This window comes from Chiloscyllium punctatum, chromosome 37 (assembly GCF_047496795.1).
Source record: "Chiloscyllium punctatum isolate Juve2018m chromosome 37, sChiPun1.3, whole genome shotgun sequence".
Classification (NCBI taxonomy): Eukaryota; Metazoa; Chordata; class Chondrichthyes; order Orectolobiformes; family Hemiscylliidae; genus Chiloscyllium; species Chiloscyllium punctatum.
The window spans coordinates 6,054,837-6,076,000 of NC_092775.1; the positions used below are offsets into that span (position 1 = coordinate 6,054,837).

The 21,164-nt window shown below is 39.1% G+C and overlaps 1 protein-coding gene across 3 annotated transcripts in view; it reads left to right on the forward strand.

The window, feature by feature from the left end:
* Positions 1–21,164, forward strand: part of LOC140462824 (death-inducer obliterator 1-like) — a 176,588-nt gene that overhangs the window by 112,377 nt on the left and 43,047 nt on the right. For all 3 annotated transcript variants that reach the window (XM_072556167.1, XM_072556168.1, XM_072556165.1), the window contains 4 exons: positions 8,627–9,098; positions 13,287–13,446; positions 13,720–13,836; positions 15,648–15,758. In XM_072556167.1, the coding sequence (XP_072412268.1) occupies positions 8,627–9,098; positions 13,287–13,446; positions 13,720–13,836; positions 15,648–15,758 (860 nt within the window). The remainder of the gene's footprint in view (positions 1–8,626; positions 9,099–13,286; positions 13,447–13,719; positions 13,837–15,647; positions 15,759–21,164) is intronic.

The following is a 21,164-nucleotide window of genomic DNA, read 5'->3' on the forward strand; positions in this document are numbered from 1 at the left end:
AATACATTGATCATTGAGTTAGAATTAACATAACACAAAACTTTGTCCAATATTCAGAAAGTTTCATTTTTGTAATATATTTAACAGAAAGAGTAGAATATTGAAATTCATTAAGTATTGACCAGGTAAATCATCTTATTGAGAGGGATAACCAAAAGCTTGATTGAAAAGAGGGATTTTTACCTTGGGGGATTACAACTCTAGACTGAGAGCTTTACATTTAAAGTACTGTGAGAGTGCACTGTACTGAATTAGGACGTGCACAGATAATTTGCTTCCTGGGTTTGGCCAATATTCTTATGGGCTCAACACCTTCCTCAGCACACTTGAAATGAGAGTTAATCACTTGGGGATTGTACCATGAAATCATGGGTATTAATATTGGAAGAGCATGTTCTGTCACAAAACTTTAAACCTAATCTATTTATGTAAGATTGCCCAGCAGTATCTATTTGATTTCTTAATAGCATATCTGCAATATATCACAATCAGCTACTGCTTAAAAATAAACATTCATTTATTTAACTTTTTTTTGAGCACTGAGTACAGCATAACAAACGTATTTCGCCCACCATGCAGAATATTTCATTGCATCTCCATGAATCGTAAGTGGTATCTTTCATAACAGCTTTTGTTTTAATAAGGAGGATTCATTCCTGAGTATTCATTAAAACAAGTCAACACACCATCTGAAAATGTGATTTAAATTGGAATTAAAGCAGACTTGATGGGGGATAAAACACTTCCATTTGAGTTGTGGGTTACTTATAACAGGAGAGTAACTATCGAATTGCCTGTTTGCACAACAGTGTATTTATGTTGTCTTAAATATTTCTAAGACTGAAATACACACGAATGGAAGGAGTTTGATATCTTGCTGATAGTATTTGTATCTGTATTGGAGAATTAAATGAATTTCAAATTTACAAGCAGTTTCTGGAAAACCTTTGGAAATGAGAAGGTATGCAGGAGGCTTCCTGAATGTGTGCCGATAGGTTAAGGTTTAATAAAATTATTGAAGATTTTCTGATAAAAAGACCTCTCTCCTTTGAGAGGATGGTGCATTATTTACCTTCTTTGTTGCCAAACATCTTGCGCTGCTTTAGTGAGCGATTCTGTTTTTAACATAATAGCACTGTCCATAATAAAATGGGTGTCATCTAACTTCGTGGTTCCTCTGTTGGGCTGGGCTGCTCTTATTAGCATTTATTGGCAAAAATTAGTTTTTTAAATTGATTTGAGAGACTTGGACGTCATTGGCTGGCCAGCATTGATAACCTCTCCCTATTTGCTGCTGTGAGCTGCCTTCTTGAATCACTGCAGTCCACTTGCTGTGGGTTGACCCACAATGCTGGTTAGGAGGGGATTCCAGGAGTTTGACTCAACATTTGTTCAAGAACAGTGGTATATTTCCATGTCAGGGTGTTCAGTAGCTTGAAGGTGAGCTTGCAGGTGATGGTGTTCCCAAATACCTGCTGCCCTTGTCCATCTAGGTGGGAGTAGGGATTTTTGGTGAATTTCTGCAGTGCATCTTGTAGATATCACACACTGCTCCTACTGAGCACTGGTGGTGGAGGGATTGAATTTTTGTAGATGTGCCATTCAAGTGGGAGCCTGGATGATGTCAAGCTGCTTGAGTGTTGCTGGTGCTGCACCTATTCAGGCAAGTGGGGAGTATTCCATCACACTCCTGACTTAATCTTTGAAGATGGTGGATAGACTTTGGGGTGTAGGGAGGTCAGTTACTCGTCGCAGTATCCCTAGTCTCTGACCTGCTCTTGTAGCCACTGTTTTTGTAGTGAGTCCAGTTGAATTTTTGGTTAATGGTAACCCCAAGGATATTAATAGTGGTGGATTCAGTGATGATAATGCAGTTGAATGTCATGGGGAGGTTGTTAGAGTGTCTCTTATTAGTAGGAAAGAGTGAGGACTGCAGATGCTGGAGATCAGAATCGAAGGATTCCTGATGAAGGGCTGTTGCCCACGTTGTCAGTTCTCCTGCTGGTCGGATGTTGCCTGACCTGCTGTGCTTTTCCAGCACCCCACTCTCGATTCTGTCTCTTATTGGTGATACTCATTGTCTAGTGTTTGTGTGGTGCAAATGTTACTTGCCACTTTTCAGCCCAGACCTGGATATTGTCCAGATCATGTTACATTTGAGCACGGACTGCTTCAGTATCTGAGTCATCGCAAATGGTGCTGAACACTGCAATCATCAGCGGATATCCCCACTTCTGACATTATGACAGAAGGAACATCATTGATGAAGCAGCTGAGGATTGTTGGGCTTAGGCTACTACCCTGAGATGTCCTGGAGCTGAGATGACTGACCATCCATCTTCCTTTGTGCTAGGTATGACTCTAACCAGCGGAGTGTTTGCCTCCAATACCCATTGATACCAGTTTTACCAGGGCTCCTTGATGCCATACTAACTTAAAGGCGGCCTTGACATCAAGGGCTGTTACTCTCACCTCACCTCTGGAATTCAGCTGTCTTGTCCATGTTTGAACCAAGGCTGTACTGCAATCAGGAGCTGAGTGATCCTGGTGAAACTCACACTGGGCGTCACTGAGCAGGTTCTTGCTGAATATTTGATGTTTGTCACTTCAGCATTCAATCCTTGTCACTTCAATCTCAAACTTTTTAAAAAGTAATGCCTTGGTACCAAATCTTTTAATAGCATGCAAATAATAGTCTGATTGTGTTAGAAAATGTAAACCACTTGACAGTTAACATTAGATTTGTGCTGAGAGCTAGATTGGGATAAACCAAATTGTTTGCTAGCATTTAGACTTTGAAATCAGAGAACTTCACTCTTGTCTGTCAGTTATGATTGAGTTCAAACCTAGGTCATAGGATGGCAAACTCTACTAACTTGCACCACTTCAATTTCTGAAGTGTCATAGTCTGCCTGAAATGTCCTGAGTTGTGGAAGTCTGAATTAATTTTTTTTTGTGTCATGAATGGTGGCCTAACCTGATTTACTTACAGGTTCAATTATTTGTGATAACTCTGATCATCTATTGTTTTGTTTCCTTGCTATTTACAATTGGTATGCTCTGGACTGCAGGTAGCACTCTCATCTTTGAACCCCACAGCATAGACAGAAACACATAATCTAGGTTGAAATCTCATTGCAGTACTGAGTGTCATGGTTTCAGAATCCATCTTTTGGGTGAGATATTAAAGTTAAGGCCCCTTCAGTCTTCTCCATTGGATCTGTAATGTGTTTTGAAGAGGAGGAGAGAAATTGTCCTGATCTCCTATCGTCATAATTAAAATATGATCTGGCCACTATTTCAGTGAAACATAATAAGGGGCTACAGCAGCAAATGTACTTCATTGAAAGTGATCAGCTTGGGATATCCTGAAGTCGTGAAAGGCATTGCATAAATGGAACTTCTTTTACTGACTTAGAGATGTACAGCACAGCAACAGTCCCTTCGGTCCAACTCGTCCATGCTGACCAGATATCCTAAATTAATCCAGTCCCCTTTGCCAGCACTTGGCCCCTATCCCTCAACCCATCCTATTCATATAACCATCCAGGTGTCTTTTTAAATGCTATAATTGTATTAGCCTCTACTACTTGCTCCGGCAGCTCATTCCATACATGCACCACCCTTTGTGTGAAAGAGTTGCCCCTTAGGTCCCTTTTATATCTTTCCCCTCTCACCCTAAACCTATGTCCTGTAGTTCCGGACTCCTCCAATCCAGGGAAAATGCCTTGTCTGTTTACTCTATCCATGTTCCTCATGATTTTATAAACCTCTGTAAGGTCATCCCTCAGCCTCTGACACTGTAGGGAAAATATCTCCAGCCTGTTCAACTTCTCCTTGTAGCTTAAATCCTCCAATCCTGACAACATTCCTGCACATCTTTTCTGAACCCTTTCAAGTTTAACTACATCCTTCCTATAGGAGGAAGACCAGAATTGTGCACAATATTCCAAAAGTGGCCTAACCAATGTCCTATACAGCTGCAACATGACTTCACTTCCATTCAAAAATTGAAATGCATTCAAATAATAATTAGATTCAATGAGATTTTTGAGATCAGTCAACTGATTTACATCCAATCAGAATATCATAATGTGTTATCTTGATCTGTCACACCAGTGATTTATAATGAAAGTAAAATGTTTATGAAGCACAATTGTATACAAGCGAACAAAATGCAATGCCATATTTTTACAGTTTCTTTTAAGAGTTATTACATATGACACACACTTCAGTTGACTTGTTAATTCTACATCCGAGGGCTATAAAAAATAATATCCATGAAATTGGTCATGTCAGCAAGTCACTTTTTATTGGCTAGTGTTTGGATGTCATTTATATCAAAGTAAATAAATACCATCTCACTTCATGCACATGTAAAAATACAAAACAAATATTCCTATGTCTTTACACTAATTTAGTTTCTCCTAACTTTCTAGCGCTGTTGCCATTCTGAAGTTGTTTTTGAATTTGATGCAAGAATTACTCAGGGAAGGAACTTTGCATTTTTAATCCTTGGTTGAGTATTACATGTACCAACTTATGCTGGGCACACCCATGGAAGGCATTCCCAAGAATGTTCCTTCACACCTCCTATATTTAAGATACCTGCTGATGTTCAACTGAACAACGTTGTTACTTTGACCAGCAAATGAAGAAAATTGTATCAAAGGAACTGAAGTCTGTAAATGAAGACAGGAGCGCAAGAAGAGTCATAGTCATGTTCAAGAAGCAACATGGTCATAAATTGGGCAAAGAAGAGAAATTACGTTCACCATTATGTTACTTTACTTTCAAGGCCTAGTAGTATCAGATTGTGAAATAGAGACCAAAGACCTTACGTTTGTTAAAGTACAGACAACAGGCTTCTATTCATAACTGAATTGGAAATAGAACAAAATTCATATAATATAGAAGGTATACTGAATTTTATATCTGCAAACATCTAAGTGATTATCAGTGCTCAATCTTTTCTGCTAACTCAGCCCTTGCATATCTTAGTGTATATTTCCTTTTTAGTTTGGGGGAGTGGTTTATATTGCAGCATTTAATGATTGATGCAAAATTGGCTGATTGGATGGAGGCCAAGGTTTGCTCTTCAGGGAAACCATTGCAAACAAATTGACAAATATAAATTGTTGGAAACACACAGCTGGTCTAGTTTCACTTGGAGAGAGACCGTTAACGTTTCAGGTCAATGACCTTTCATCCAAATTAGAATAGGATTTATTCTGAATTTGTTTCCTTAATGTAGAAATTTTGGCTCTTTCACTCTACACAATAATTTCATTTAAATTGGATATTTCACTCAAGTTTAGTATACTTTTGAGTTGATGTTTAGTTAAGTGCAATTCTGAAGCAGCAAAACCCAAGAACAGCAATGGGATAAACCATCAGCTACGTGTTTTTTTGGTTGATAATGGGTGAAAGAACAACAGTGTATCCAGGGCATTGGGTGAATTCTGCACCTCTTCAAAATGGGTAGTGAAATCTTAAGATCTACCTGAGCAGTCGGAACAGGCAATCTTAGCTTGCAATTTGAAACATGGTGGCATCTTCATTACTGCATCAGTCTTTATGCAAAGAGAAAAGAAAAATAATTTAGATGCTTGAGATATTCTAAAAGGTTGCTAAAATGAGACTTGATATTGTGGCTTTTTCATCTGCAACTTATTAGAACTGAAACCCAAGAAAATCAACATTAGAAAAGCAACATTTTATACAGCTTGGGAAGCAGGTGCTGATTGGTTGGGCAGTTAACGCATGGAGATGCAGTAGGAACTGCTAACTGCCTTAATTAACTGACTAAATTCAACCCAGTCAGATGGATCCTAATTGGTTAGGGACTGGGGTGCAGGAGGGACTGGAAATCTCCATATCCCTTTAATGCTAGAGAACATTCAATGGTGTGGACATATGCTTTTTACCTACAAAGAACAATACAGTATATGGGAAAAAAAAATTTAAGTTTCAGCGCACACATGAACTATGCTGCAAACCTAATTGATTGGTGTAATTCTTAGCCCACTCTAGATTATTTAATAAAGGTCCAAGAATCAAATGCAAAAAAATTAAAAAACAAATGTATTATGCAGGACACTTGATCATGTAGCAGATGTGTATTTTAAGGATCACTAACAATACTAAATAAAGTAATCCACATTTTGTTGAGAGGTGGGTGTTGGCAATCAGGAAATCTGTCTTCGGCTCTTGATCGGCTGATGGTCTGCATGCATCCACATGAATGGGCAGGCAGGACGTAGGTACAACATCTTAAATAAACGTTCCACCCTGCTAGAAAACAATGCTTTCACTCTGATGTCCTATTGTTTTCACCTACATTGTATCTGTGCCTTGATATGGGACTTATAAAAACTCCTGACTCTTGTGGACACTTCAGTTGAGGATTATAGTTGCATGACAGTTTGAAAACCCCAAAATATGGAGCTAATGTTATTGACCGAAAGCAATCATTCATAGAGAAATGGCACTAAATAAGTCTGTCTTCATTTCTTTATGCCAATTATTGGTATTTCAATCCCTACCCTGACAACAATTCTCAAGAACCCTGCATGTGTAATAAGTTCCATCTGTTAGAGTAATTTCTATTATATAAAGCGTTTTGTTTGTAAATAGATCGAACCATTATAGAGAAATTTTGAATAGTCTGAAGGTTCAGTTAGTATTATTAATTCCAGTCCTCAGTTTGACCAATTTTCCAGTAAAATGTAGTTGAATTTCATTTCAACTTGCCCAAAAGGTCGTCTTTTGACACGCATTGAAGTTGTATTAGATTCACTTATGAGGACAGTTAAAGACCTTTGAAATCTATTAATATTAATTTAAAATCTTCAGGCAGCTGTGTTGACTATAAGAAGAGGGGATACTGGTGTTCTTGCTCTCCAGAATTGTTTAAAACTTTATTGCATGTTTATTTACAGGAGGTAAAAATGTAAATATTGGAATCAACTGTACTTAGCTGTTGTAGTTGTGGGATTCGCTTCAGCTACAATTGACATTACAGTACTCAACAGCTACACTCAGGTTTGACATTCTTAGTTCATTGAGTACTGAGCAGTGCAAGTTGATTTCAGAAACGTAATGACTTCACAGTCATTGCTCAAGCTTGTGTTGATATGTTTTTCACACCCTCTCGGTGTCACTGGATGCTTTGCAGCTGCTGAATTAGTTTTTAAATATAGGCAATATATTTCAACAGGCTAGAGCAAAAGCAAATTTTACACAGGTCCTGCAACTTTGTCTAGATAGTGTCATAAGTGTCTCTTACATCCAACTGAAAGTGTAGTCAGCGCCTCAGTTAAAAGACAATGCCTCTCTCGATGTAGTACATCCATGGTGATGAACTGAAATGTCAGCTTGTGTGTGGATGTCTTTAAAATTTAAGCCTTTTTATTCCTAGAGATGCTACGGTGGGATTCAGCCTGACTGGTTAGAAAAAGCATGAGTTGTCACTACACTTTACAGTGCAACAAATCCCTGAGTTTAAAACTAGAAAGAATATTAATGAACAGTTAGTTCAGTACGTAATACATGGCTTGAAGCGGGTGGTGGAGACGATGAAGGATGGATGAACACAGCATTGGGTGAAATCGTATTTGCACCAAACCTTGAGTTTTTAATTAAAGTAAAAATGAAATGCAGTTGAGCTGATCTTAATAAAAAAGCAAATTAAGCACCTCCTTTACAAGTAAAAGGTTTATCGACCAAGTGCTTTGTTTAATTTTGTTTATGTAGGAATTGAGGATTTTGGTGAACAATCTGGTAAACAAATCAGATTGTAATTTGAAAATTTGTACAGCAGGACTTATTAGTTTTAAGTGATTAGTCTTATATTCTTCCATGTATTAAGTTTGAGCAGTTTTGAAGACTGGTATTTTGATAATTAGTTAATAATTGCAAATTTTAGTCAATTGTTCCTGAACTGAAATTTACAATGATTTGAGATTTTTGTTGCTTTGAGCATTACTTTATTGTACACTGATACAGATAGATTAGATCGTCTAAATATATCTCTTCTTGTGCTGTTGCAATGTGTTACGAACTTTTAGAAATTACAATGTGCGAATATTCCAGTTGGAAAAATTAGCACGCTGTCGCACTATATTGCAGAAAGTACTAGAAGTACTTCTGAAACTGACAGAGTTTCTTTTATACACTCTTGGAAAATGTATTACAATTTTTTTCTCCCCCTCCAGTGATAGGTATAGGTGGTAAAATTCAAAGCCAGTTTTGAGAGGCTTTGATTTGGTCTACATGCAATGGGACCCACTCAGGTTCTGTGGTAACTTGATGAAACTACTTTTGAATGTAAATTCTAATTAGTTACAAGATTAGACTGAACAGATCAAATTTGTATTTGTACAGTGCATGCCTTAGTTCATAATTTATAAATCATTTTCCCAACTGAATCAGTACATCTGCAGCTTTTGATTCCCAGACTTTAGTATTCTAATCAATAATGTATGTGTTCACAAATCTTTTCTCCACTAGTGGAATTGAAGCATGTTTTTATCACAGCATTTCCTAAAGTTTTGCATCCAGACAGTGATGTCAGTAATTTAATAGCATCTACTGCATTATTTTCACTGGAAATGTTTATTTTCAGTGACTCCAAAGGGCAAGGCAGCTGACTCCAAGCAGACTGATTCTGAATCTCTCAGTGAACAACCTCCTGCAACTTTGCAATCTGCTTCCTCAAAGCTATCAGCTACAGCAACAAAGCAACCTGCTGGTTCAGTGGAACAGCGTGTTGTACCTAAACGATCTACTCTACAAACTTCATCTAAACAACAAACTGCATCTAAACATCAAACCTCATCAAAACATTCAATTTCAACTAAACAACAGACTTCAACCAAACAAAGCAGCACTGGGTCAGAATACCGAATACCATCCAAGCATTCTTCTTCTGCAGCCAAACACACTGTGCATTCATCTGAGCAACCTCCAGCTAGAAAATCAGCTGATAAACTACCAGTTCAACCTTCAGCTCCGGCTACAAAAAACACCAGCCAACTGTCTAACCCTCAGATTCGACATAACATTCGTCGGTCACTTAAGGAGATCCTCTGTAAAAGGTGAGGCACAGTTGATGTAAACTTTTTTTGTGCATAGGAAAAACCAGATGAAATGTGTTGAATGTAGACGTGTGATTATATTAATGAAGCCAACAGCCATCTAAAAATTGTTCTGCTTTTCAATATATAAAAGATACATTTGGAAGATGCAATTTTGATAGGTTCATCTTTTTCACAACAAAATGAGAGTGCCAAATAACATGTTGATCACTTGCTCTAAAATAATTTTACATCTTGTATATAAAGGTTCAAAAAATGATGGGGAAATTTAAAAGGCAAGAAACCTGTAACTGACCAATGTGAGTTTTTGACTATTTGTTTCTGGCAAAAGAAATGGTTATGCAAGAAATTGTGAATCTACAATCTGTGCAGTATTTTTGTCTAACATGTAATTTAGTGTTGGGTGGTCAAATTATAAAAACAGTGCTTTTGTCTCTGCAGTTTTGCTTACTTAGGCAACTAAATAAAGGAAGTGCTAATTTTCATGTTTGTTTGCCATTTAGACCTAAGATACACATCTATGTTAACAGTTGTGAGATTCCAGTCCCTGCTGCACCCCAGTCCCTAACCAATTAGGATCCATCTGACTGGGTTGAATTTAGTCAGTTAATTAAGGCAGTTAGCAGCTCCTACTGCATCTCCATGTGATCACAGCCCAACCAATCAGCACCTGCTTCCCAAGCTGTATAAAATGTTGCTTTTCTAATGGGAAAATGAATAGCTGTTAATGGGGACCATGTCAAAACAAGGCCTGGTATGTGGGGGTGGGGAAAGTGGGAAGGTGCTCAAGCTCTAAAATTGTTGAACGTGATATTGAGTCCAGAAGGTGATAGTATCCCCAAGAAGAAAATGAGGTGCCTTTCTTCCAGCGAGCACTGCAGCAAGCCTATGACAGACACCACCCACGCCCTCCACCTCCTCCAAGACTAGTTTCCCCGGCCCCCAGCGCCTCATCTTCACCATGGATATCCAATCCCTCTACACCTCTATCTGCCATGACCAGGGCCTCCAAGCCCTCTGTTTCTTCCTCTCCTGACATCCCCAACAGTACCCTTCCACCGACACACTCATTCGTTTGACTGAACTGGTCCTCACCCTTAACAATTTCTTCTTCGAATCCTCTCACTTCCTCCAGACCCCAGCTATGCCCCTCTCTTTGTCAGCTACGTAGAACAGTCCATCTTCTGTAGTTACACTGGCACCACTCCCCACCTCTTCCTCCGCTACATTGACTACATTGGCACCACCTCGTGCTCCCGCGAGGAGGTTGAGCAATTCCTCAACTTCGTCAACACATTCTACAATGACCTTAAATTCACCTGGACCATCTCTGACACCTCCCTCCCTTTCCTGGACCTCTCCATCTCCATTAATGACAACTGACTTGACACTGACATTTTTTACAAAACCGCACACTCCCACAGCTACCTGGATTACACCTCTTCCCACCCTACCTCCTGCAAAAATGCCATCCCACATTTCCAATTTCTCCGCCTCTGCCATATCTGCTCCCAGGAGGACCAGTTCCACCACAGAATACACCAGATGGCCTCTTTCTTTAGAGACCGTAATTTCCCTTCCCACGTGGTTAAAGATGCCGTCCAACACATCTCGTCCACATCCCGCACCTCCGCCCTCAGACCCCACCCCTCCAACCGTAACAAGGACAGCGCCCCTGATGCTCACATTCCACCCTACCAACCTTCGCATAAACCACATCATCCGAAGACATTTCCGCCACCTCCAAACAGACCACCATCACCAGGATATATTTCCCTCCCCACCCCTTTCCGCTTTCCGCAATACTGTTCCCTCTGTGACTACCTGGTCAGGTCCACGCCCCCCCCCCCCCAAAAACTCACCCTCTCTTCCTTGCACCTTCCCCTGCCACCACAGGAATTGCAAAACCTGCGCCCACACCACCTCCCTCACCTCTATCCAAGGTCCCAAAGGCGCCTTCCACATCCATCCAAGTTTTACCTGAACATCCACTAATATCATTTATTGTATCCGTCGCTTCCGATGCGGTCTCCTCTACATTGAGGAGACTGGACACCACCTAGCAGAGCGCTTTAGGGAACATCTCCGGGACACCCGCACCAATCAACTACACCGCCCTGTGGCCCAACATTTTAACTCCCCCCTCCCACTCTGTTGAGGACATGGAGGTCCTGGGCCGCCTCCACTGCTCCTCCCTCACCACCCGACGCCTGGAGGAAGATCGCCTCTTCTTCCGCCTTGGATCACTTCAACCCCAGGGCATCAATGTGGATTTCACCAGTTTTCTCATTTCCCCTTCCCCCACCTCACCCCAGTTCCAACCTTCCAGCTCAGCACCATCCTACCTGCCAATCTTCCTTCCTACCCTCCTCTCTGACCTGTCACCTCCATCCCCAACCCCATTCACCTATTGTACTCTATGCTACTTTCTCCCCACCCTCAGCCCCCTCTCATTTATCTCTCCACTCTGCAGCCACCCTGCCTTTATTCCTGATGAAGGGCTTTTGCCCGAAACATCGATTTTCCTGCTTCTCAGATGCTGCCTGACCCGCGCTTTTCTAGCACCACTCTAATCTAGACTGTGACAGATGTTGGGCAGGGAACAAGATGGTGTTGTTGAAATGCAGGCATCAGGAAGCTTAGCATCTTTTTGTGGACAGAACGTGGATGTTCTGTGAAGCAGTCACCCAGTCTACGCTTTGTTTCCCCATATCAAGACCACATTGTGAGCAGCGAATGTATTATACTAGATTGAATGAAGTGCTGCTTCACCTGGAAGGTGTGTTTGGGCTCTTGAATACTGAAGAGGGAAGAAGTAAATGAGCAGTTGTTAAGTATTTCGATTCCACTGACTCTTCATTAGAACTGATGTGCTGTTCTCAGAAGTGCATTTAGTAGAGACAACGTTGAGTTCACATATCAAGAATGTGCAAGAAATAAAATCAATTCAATAAGATGCTGAAGTACAATGAGTGCCAAACAGTCATACTTCAAAAAGAGGTAATAGAGCAGTTAAGAGGAACAATTAGAGTCATAGAGATATACAGCATGGAAACAGACACTTTGGTGCAACTTGTCCATGCTGACCGGATATTCCAACCCAATCTATTCCCACCTGCCAGCACCAGGCCCGTATCTCTCCAAACCCTTCCTATTCGTATACCCAGATGCCTTTTAAATGTTGCAATTGTGTAGCCACCTCCACTTCCTATGGCAGTTCATTCCATACACGTACCATCCTCTGTGTGAAAACGTTGCTTCTTAGGCCTCTTTTTATATCTTTCCCCTCTCACCCTAAACCTATGCCCTCTAGTTCTGGACTGTCACACCCCAGGGAAAAGACTTTGTCTACTTATCCTATCCATGCCCCTCATAATTTTGTAAACCTCTACAAGGTCACCCCTCAGCCTCCGACGCTCCAGGGAAAACAGCCCCAGCCTATTTAACCTCTCCCTATAGCTCAAATCCTCCAATCCTGGCAACATCCTTGTAAATCTTTTCTGAACCCTTTCAAGTTTCATGACTTCTTTCCGAAAGGAAGGAGACCGGAATTGCACGCAATATTCCAACAGTGACCTAACAAATGTCCTGTACAGCCGCAACATGACCTCCCAACTCCTGTACTCAATACTCTGACCAATAAAGGAAAGCATACCAAACGTTGCTTTTGCTATCCTATCTACTTGTGACTCCACTTTCAAGGAGCTATGAACCTGCACTGCACGGTCTCTTTGTTCAGCAACACTCCCTAGGACATTAAGTGTATAAGTCCTGCTAAGATTTGCTTTTCCAAAATGTAGCACCTCACATTTATCTAAATTAAACTCCATCTGCCACTTCTCAGCCTATTGGTCCATCTGATCAAGAGATTTGTTAATTCAACATTTTAAAAATTACCGAACAGCATTGATCAGATAAAACACAAGCTAAATTCAGCTATTTATCATCTGAACTAATGAAGACTTGGGTAGTTGACAAGAGGATGCAGTTTATCACTTTTCAGGAGTTGCTTCTAGTTTACTGAATTATCACATGTAGTTCTTCATCTTTTTATTCTGTCCAGTATGTTGAGACTTAGCAGTAATTTCCAAACATCTTGTATGTGTATAGTTCTTCTCTTTCCTTAGAGAGGGATATATACTTTTGTTATTAGGACAATGGTCATGTGTGTTTGTGCTTCCATGACAGGGTGAATGACTGTGATGACCTTGATGTAACCGAAGATGCAATTGGAAAAATAGCAGTGAACATTGAGAAGGAGCTCTTCACCCTATTTCAAGATACTCACAGCAAGTACAAGAGCAGATACCGCAGTATTATGTTTAATTTGAAGAACCCCAGGAACCAGGTATCTCTTTATGCTTCTACATTTCAATGTTCAAACCTTTATCGGCATCATTTGATATTAGGCAGTATATTTTTGCTATGTCGGCTTGGACGGGTGGGACCAAAGGGTCTGGTTCCATGCTGTACATCTCTATGACTCTATGACATGTGCTGTTGCTGTTTTTCTTCGAAACTGTATGTTTACATACCAAATCATCGACCATTGCCATTTATTTTTAACTTGTTTGCTTTTCTCTCATTCTGTTTAATAAAGTGGAGTGAATTTGTTTTGTAGGGTCTCTTCCGACGTGTTGTACGAGAAGAGATTGTTCCATTTCACCTGGTACGTATGAGTCCTGAAGAAATAGAATCGAAGGAACTCGCAGTTTGGGAAGAGAGAGAGAGCAGATCTGTAAGTATCGTATGTAAGCTAACGTTTAGGTTAAATTTCCTATCCAAGGATATTCTTGATTTATTCGGAATGGTTAAAGGGTGATCATAATGCTAGGGTAAGTACAATTAAAAGTATGTGGTTGTATATCTTGCTGCATTTGTGAATTTATTTTTAGTATAATTTCATTTAAAGAATTCCAGTGCAGCCATGCTTTGGTTTATCCATTCTAGTTGGCAAGTCGCTCTGTTCATCTCTTACGATACTGCCTTATTTTGCTGTTTGTCACCAGCATCATTTTTGCACAAAGTTGAGATCAGGTAGCATAAATGTTTGATGTGCACCCTTGAGTTTGGAAGGTTGAGGGTTGTTCCAGTTGAGGTTTCTATAATAAGACAAGGATCCAGTAGATAAAGAGGAAAACCTTCCCCTGCAGTAAAACGCAATAAAAAGATGGGGTGACAAAGAAAACCTATCTTATTTAGGAAACATATCCAGAAACACATTTAACAAAGAAATGGAATGGGAAATTTTCTCACATTTACCATTTCTATGGTATATCATAACAAAACTAGACTAAAATAAAAAAAATTCTTTTTCTAATGGAAGTAAGATGGACAATAAAAAATACAGTTCTGATTTAAAAAAAAATAAATGTGGGATAAAAGTAAAAATTCAAAAATGATAAGGAGAAAGGATTTTTTGAAAGAAGTGTGTGATGGGCAACTTCTTTTACAGTTGAATAGCTAGGCTGGAGTTTGATAGTCAATAAAGTATTGAAACTGTCGAGCACACAATACCAATTTCAACTGTATTTGTTATACTTAAGCAGTGACAATAAATTCAGCATAACAATATGTTACTGAATGATTGGATTGGATGGAATTTGATGTAGTTGACCTTGCATTTGTGACACTTAAGTGAAGCTGATATATAGTGTAGGACAACTTGAATACAGATGTAATTCATTTCCTATTTTAAAGTCACATGGAATGTAACACTTGGCATATTAAGATGTTATGTCCTTTATTGTGGAAATACAAAATTACTGCATTTGGGAAATAAATACATAGCTGGATGGATCACTGGAACTTCTCTGCAGAACAGGTTGAGGAGCTGGAGCAGTAAAACCAAAGTACCAACGCTCCTCCACTGATGAAGTGTAATCATGTGTGCCTAGTTTGTGTAATCAGTCAGCATTGTGAATGTGGGCAGGAACTTAAAATTGGATATTTTAATAATGGGCGGGAAGGTTTTGTAGCTAATGTTGCCACAGATGAGGTTTTCAATATACACACAGAATTTTATTCTAGTTTTGATGAACTATTGGGAAAAAGGATCATGATCAAAATAATGAGGCAAGTTAATGATGTAATGGAGGTTTTGCACAAAACTAGCATAAAAGAGAAAGAAATTGAAGAAAAGCCCAAGGAGAACCCTGAATTGAAACCAAGTGTCATAACTCAACTTTGGGTCCAGCAACAACTGAAGTCATTGGCTAATAAAGTGAAGTAGGACCCACAAGAGGCTGGAGAGAATCTTAAAATTTTAACACTCCATTTATCGTGTTTTTGTTGACAAGGCACATGCCTGCTCATTTTGACACAACTGTGCACTGACTACATCACTTAGCATTAGAAATCTGAATTAGCATTTCTTTTTTAAACTGGGCAGTTTAATTCAAAACAGTGGTTCCAAATTAGTTTCAGTTAAATTAAATATCTTTAGTGTAAGTATTTGCCATGATGAATAAATATCCCAAACCACGTTCAGCTTGGTATTGAGCTGAGTGTTGAGTGAGGTATGACACAGTTGATGTTTTGTTTCCACAGGCACACGATCAAAGTGAAAGATTGCAGCATGAAAGCAAAGGTTCAGTCTTGCTGGCAGCCGACAAACATGAAATAGATATGGAGGAGGCACCGCCTATGTCAGATGCTGATGTACGTATAAAACTTGAAATGAACCTAAAAAAAAAAGCCCTCATCATTTCCTACTCTTCAGTGGATGCTTTGCCTGCTTCGTTATTCCTAATCAGCAGTACCCATTGCAGGTTAAAGCAGCTCTTTCAGTATTTTGAAGTGTTGCAAACTGATATGTTGCTGCAATCGTCAATTCCTGTCTATAAAATGCACGTTTTCAGTCCTGCATTTTATAATTTCACCATGTCTTTCTGTTCGTCTTCCCTCTCTGTGTGATTGATTGACACAATTATTCACTATTTGTCAAGTTAGCCACTTAAGAATTGTTGTGCTTCTGAAGAAAGCATTTCAAATTCCTATCCTTGTACCCAGGTACCACAGAGGAGGATTCTGTTTGAACGAATAACCACCGAACCTGTGATCTTTGAACTTATTTTTCAGAGGGGTGAAGCGCTGTTGAGCCCTGGTGTGTCTCTTATTTTTTGGGAATTAGAAGCTTGTGCCCAGACTAATAACCCATAGATTTGTCAAGGCATCGAGCTCCAAACTCCTATTTTGCTAAATAATGAACTCCTGATTTGGATGGAGCAGCTTGAGAGAAAAGTTCTATTTAAAATCACAATATAACAAAGCTGTCCATTCGAGATTTATTCCCTTCCTGTACATTCTCCTGTCCTCTACCCATCAAAAGCCTCAGCTTTGTTCTAGTTTATTCAGATATCCGTCTGTCTCTTTCTGCCTTATATTTGTAACTAGATCACTGCCGTGCAAGTGTAAACTCTCTGGCTATAAACAGCGATTAGTCTGCCTAAGTAGGGTACATGCTTGATGTGTTATAGTGTCAACTTTGTTTATTGCCTAAATCTGTAACATCAAGGCTAGTGGTCCCAACATCTAGTGACCATGTAGGGGAAAGGTACAGAATTTGACCCCAACCTTGAATAGAAGTGGGAAATCCAGGTTCAGACTAACAGTAACAATGACATCTTTAAATGTAGATCGAGCTGTAATGGAGCAAGAAATTGTTAATCAACCAGTGTATTTCTATGTAAGAATTATGCAAGCAGAAGAAATGATCAAGTTCATGTAATGAGGTGACATGGGTTTGTACCTGGCTCATTCTCTGTTTAAGGTACTAGGTTCCAAGCTAGTTCTGAGGAGTCAATCAGGTGTTTAGTAATAATCAGAAACAGGATAGCCATTTGTTTTCTTATCTAAAGGTAAGATTTAGATTTCCAAGCATGCAAATACATGTCCAGCTGTGTCATCTGAATGTAGTGTGAGTATTGTAATCAACCTTGAATTTGACCCAACCTTGGATTCCTGATGAAGGACTGCCGGCCAAAACATCCATTTCTCCGCTCCCTGGATGCTGCCTGACCTGTGCTTTTCCAGCAACACACTCTCAACCTTGAATTATGTCTAAGTTTCTAACTAAAATCTTGACATTCTTACATAATAATTTAGTAATAATTTAAGTGAACACCTCTTAACAGTCATTTATGCAGACATCAACAGAATATTCTCAGATTTGGTAAATGAAAAATCTCTGGAGTTTGCTGTACAGCAACTACTTACATTTGTGCATAGTCTTTAACATAGTAAAATGACTCACGACACTTCGACGTATAATCAAACATATATGGACACTGAGCCAGAGGAGGAGACAATAGTGCAGGCAACCAATATTTAATCAAGGAGGTGGATTTTAAGTAGCTTTTTAAAAGAGCAGGCAGAGGGTTGGGATAAGAATTCCAGCAGCTGCATTCTAATCCACTTATGGGGTCATAGAGATGTACAGTACGCAAACAGACCCTTTGGTCCAACTAGTCCATGCCGACCAGATATCCCAACCCAATCTAATCCCATATGCTGTTTAATCTGGTTTCCTATATGTTCAGTTATAGAGTCCTAGAACTGTACAGCATGTCATCTCATCCTGTCCCAGGAAGGTTGATCACTTCATCAGTATCTTTAGCTTATTCTGCCATCTCCATTTGTGGTCTGCCCTCTTTCCCTTTTCTCTGATTATTTGCTGCAGTTGTTTCCAGTAATTTGTGTGGATTACGCTGACTTAGTTCCTTAATTTCAAAATCATATTTATGATAATTGCTGGTCAATTGACTTGATTAATATAACCATTTATATTTAACTTTTTTGATCCTTTGTACAAAGATAAATTGATGAATAAAATATAAAAGATAATTGAAAAATTATGTGCTGCATATTACACAGGATGTGCATATAAGTAGTTTGCTTCCAATGTGTATCATCAAAATTTGGATTTCAAGTTTCTTAAGTAATTTGGGAGCTTTGCCAGCCAATGATGGTTTTTGTCCTTTTTGAAAGGTTGGAATAGTAAAATTGGACCTTAAGGAACGATTATTGGAAATTCTGTGCAGTAATATTCCTAACATACTGCCTAATTCATTAGTACATCATTGGAACCATTGCTGGTTAATATAGAGGCACAACAGAGAAAGGGCATTAAAAAGGAAAGACCAGACACTACATTTATTCCAACCAAAATAATAAACTGTTGCTGATTTGAACTGTAGAACATCACCCCAACCTCATTACTTCAAATAAGATGAAAGCCCTGAAACTATGGGACAAAATAGGGGAATGTAGGAGTCATCAAGTTGGAAATTTCAACTTGCTAGAAAATAACTGTCTCTGATAATAGCGAAACTTCAATATCTGGAATTAAGGAAAAAATTTTATATATTTTACAATGTAAGGTTTAAAGTAATTATAAAAACTCATGCTAGGTTACTACATTTTAAGAGAACCAACTTTGTCCTTTGGCTGCCTCATTGGTGTGCGCTGGCAGGTTTGAATATGACTTGGACATTGGAGGGACTGTGAAGTTCCTTCAAGGTGGCACTGAACCAATGTGTACCCTGCAGAGTAAAGGCACCAAGTTTAAATGTGCTTCTGACTGAACAACTCTGGCAAGCAACATACAAAGGAGGAAAGAAAGCATGAAAGGCCAGGAAGGAAGATTGCACCAAACTGAAACTGATTCAAACATGATAAGTCGATGACAAACAAATTTTGAATTTAATATAGCAACAGGAGTGAGACTTTTTTAAAGAAGTCCAGAAAGAAAAGGATAAACAGGTACTGGAGTAGGACCCCTAAACACAGAATCGGGCATTACAACAAATGTTATACAGGCTCCCAAAGTATTTTGCTTTAATTTTTACTAAGCAGGGCATAACAAATCCAAAAGAGAGTCAGAGGGTGTTGTTGAGGTGAGTTGTGACGCTAGTCCCATAACTGTGGAAATTTAGAATGATCAATCTGTCTGAACAATAAAATTCACACAAGAATACTCATAGGATCTCTGGCACAGATCTTCCAGAAATGACTTCCTGAAAGATGCTTGGGGATGAAACAGAAAGCAAGTGTCAATTTTCTTTTCAGAAAAGGAACAATATGACCCAGGAATGCACAGATACTTGCACTTGCCTACCTAAGAAACTCATTAAAGATAAGACTGTGTAGCATCAGGATGGAAATAGTACACTGAAATCTCAACCAAAACTGGTCATGAAAGGAAGGACAAAGTGAATACGGTTTGCTGATTTTTTTTTTGAGGATCATGGGTATGCGCCAATAGATGTGGTGCACCTGAATTTGATCTGTTTGTATGGAAAGGCTGGCATTAATAATAAAGCAATGGAAATATTTTGTGCTAAGAACATGAAGGATAGTTGGAACACAAAGTAAGTAGACCAGGGATTGCTGTCAAAATTCCAGAACTATAATTTTTGTTTGGTAAAATGTTTTCACAAAATGAAGACTGGGTGCATTGCCATATCCAGGAAAAAGGAGTAAGCCAAAACACAAACTGGAAAAAGGTATTGTTCCCATAGGTGGGATGCGATTAGTGCAGCCAAACAAAGTCAAATGTTTGTTTTCAACAGTTTGCTTTCTTGTTGGTTGGATAATGGACTTTGCAATAGCATTATAATTCTGTCAGTAGTGAAGTGCAGGTAATAACTGTCTAATAAACAGTTACTTTTAACTTTATTCCATTTTGAAGTTTTATTTTATTCCCTAGACAGTTTGTGTGAATACTAGTTTAAAGTGGAAAATCAGCATTTATGCCACATGAGAAGACAATGCTAATCAGTTGGCAGTTAGACTCTGTTAGTGGCATTGCCATAGAGAATATACCAGTTCATGATGGCACTTAATGACCAGGCATTGTTTTAACTTTGCACAAGGCAGATGAACTCTAATCAAGGCATTGGTGGAGAACTGAACCAGCAGATAGTGGTCATCTGTTTCATTGAATTGAAAGTGCATGTGCATGTTCTTCCAGTCTGCAAAGAGCAGGGTCCCGTGTATTAGTATATGTTGCTTCCAGAACATGCAAATTTGCCACATTGCAAACTAGACTGACACTCCTCAATTGATTATCAGTATAAAACTTTACATATTCTAGAATATCCAGCAAATATTATCTAAATATAGCATCACATTTAATGTTGAACATTGTAATTTGATTTTTGCAAGTGGGCTGGCTAAGTACAGTCATTAGCTATTGCAAACAGCCAATGGGACACATTTTTTGATAGTCTACTAATTCTTGGAATATACAATTTACATACCTGGCATTGACATTTAAATTCATATATCGTGTGACTCATTCGTGTGATAGACCGAAAGTGCTTTGGCTGTTATATATCAGTCATTATTAACTGTTGCATTCTCCATGACTACAGCTCTACCAATCTAGGACCACTTAGCAACTAATCCACATTCTCTTCCCATACAGTATGTGTTAGTTCTCCCCTTAAGATTGTATTCTTGCGAATTGTCATGATGAGTGCAAGATGAAAATATCCAACAGTACTCAAGCTCATCCCTTCATGCTATTCATCTTTATTTGGGAGCTTTGGAACATTAGCAAGGTGCTATCATAAGCATTGTTTGCCATTTCTTTGCATCATAAACTTAATGTGTTGATGCTGTTGCCTAACAAAAATCTTAACATCTCAATTCTGAAATTTTCAATTTACATTCAACCTCTCTGGCTATTTAGGGAGAGTTTCAAATTTCCACATCCCTTACTGTGAGGGGATTCTACCTGGCATCATCCATGACTGACTTGACTCTTAATTTTAAAACAACTCTCCTTATTCTTTGATTTCACCCCATCAAAGGAAATAGTTGACCTTTATCCACAAGATAAGGTCCTTGAATTGTAGATCTCAGCTTGACTCTTCTAAGCAGTGGCCAATTTATCTAGCTGATTGTCTAAATGCAGCTGTGCATGTAAATCCCCTCAACTTGGTCTGCTGCATGTTTTAATTAGGATCTTTTGGGCCCAACTTTCACAGACATAGTGCATTGTCTATCTGTGGGAGAGTGCAGTCAGGGTTGAATAGACAGGGGAAGATGGGGTACGTCCTT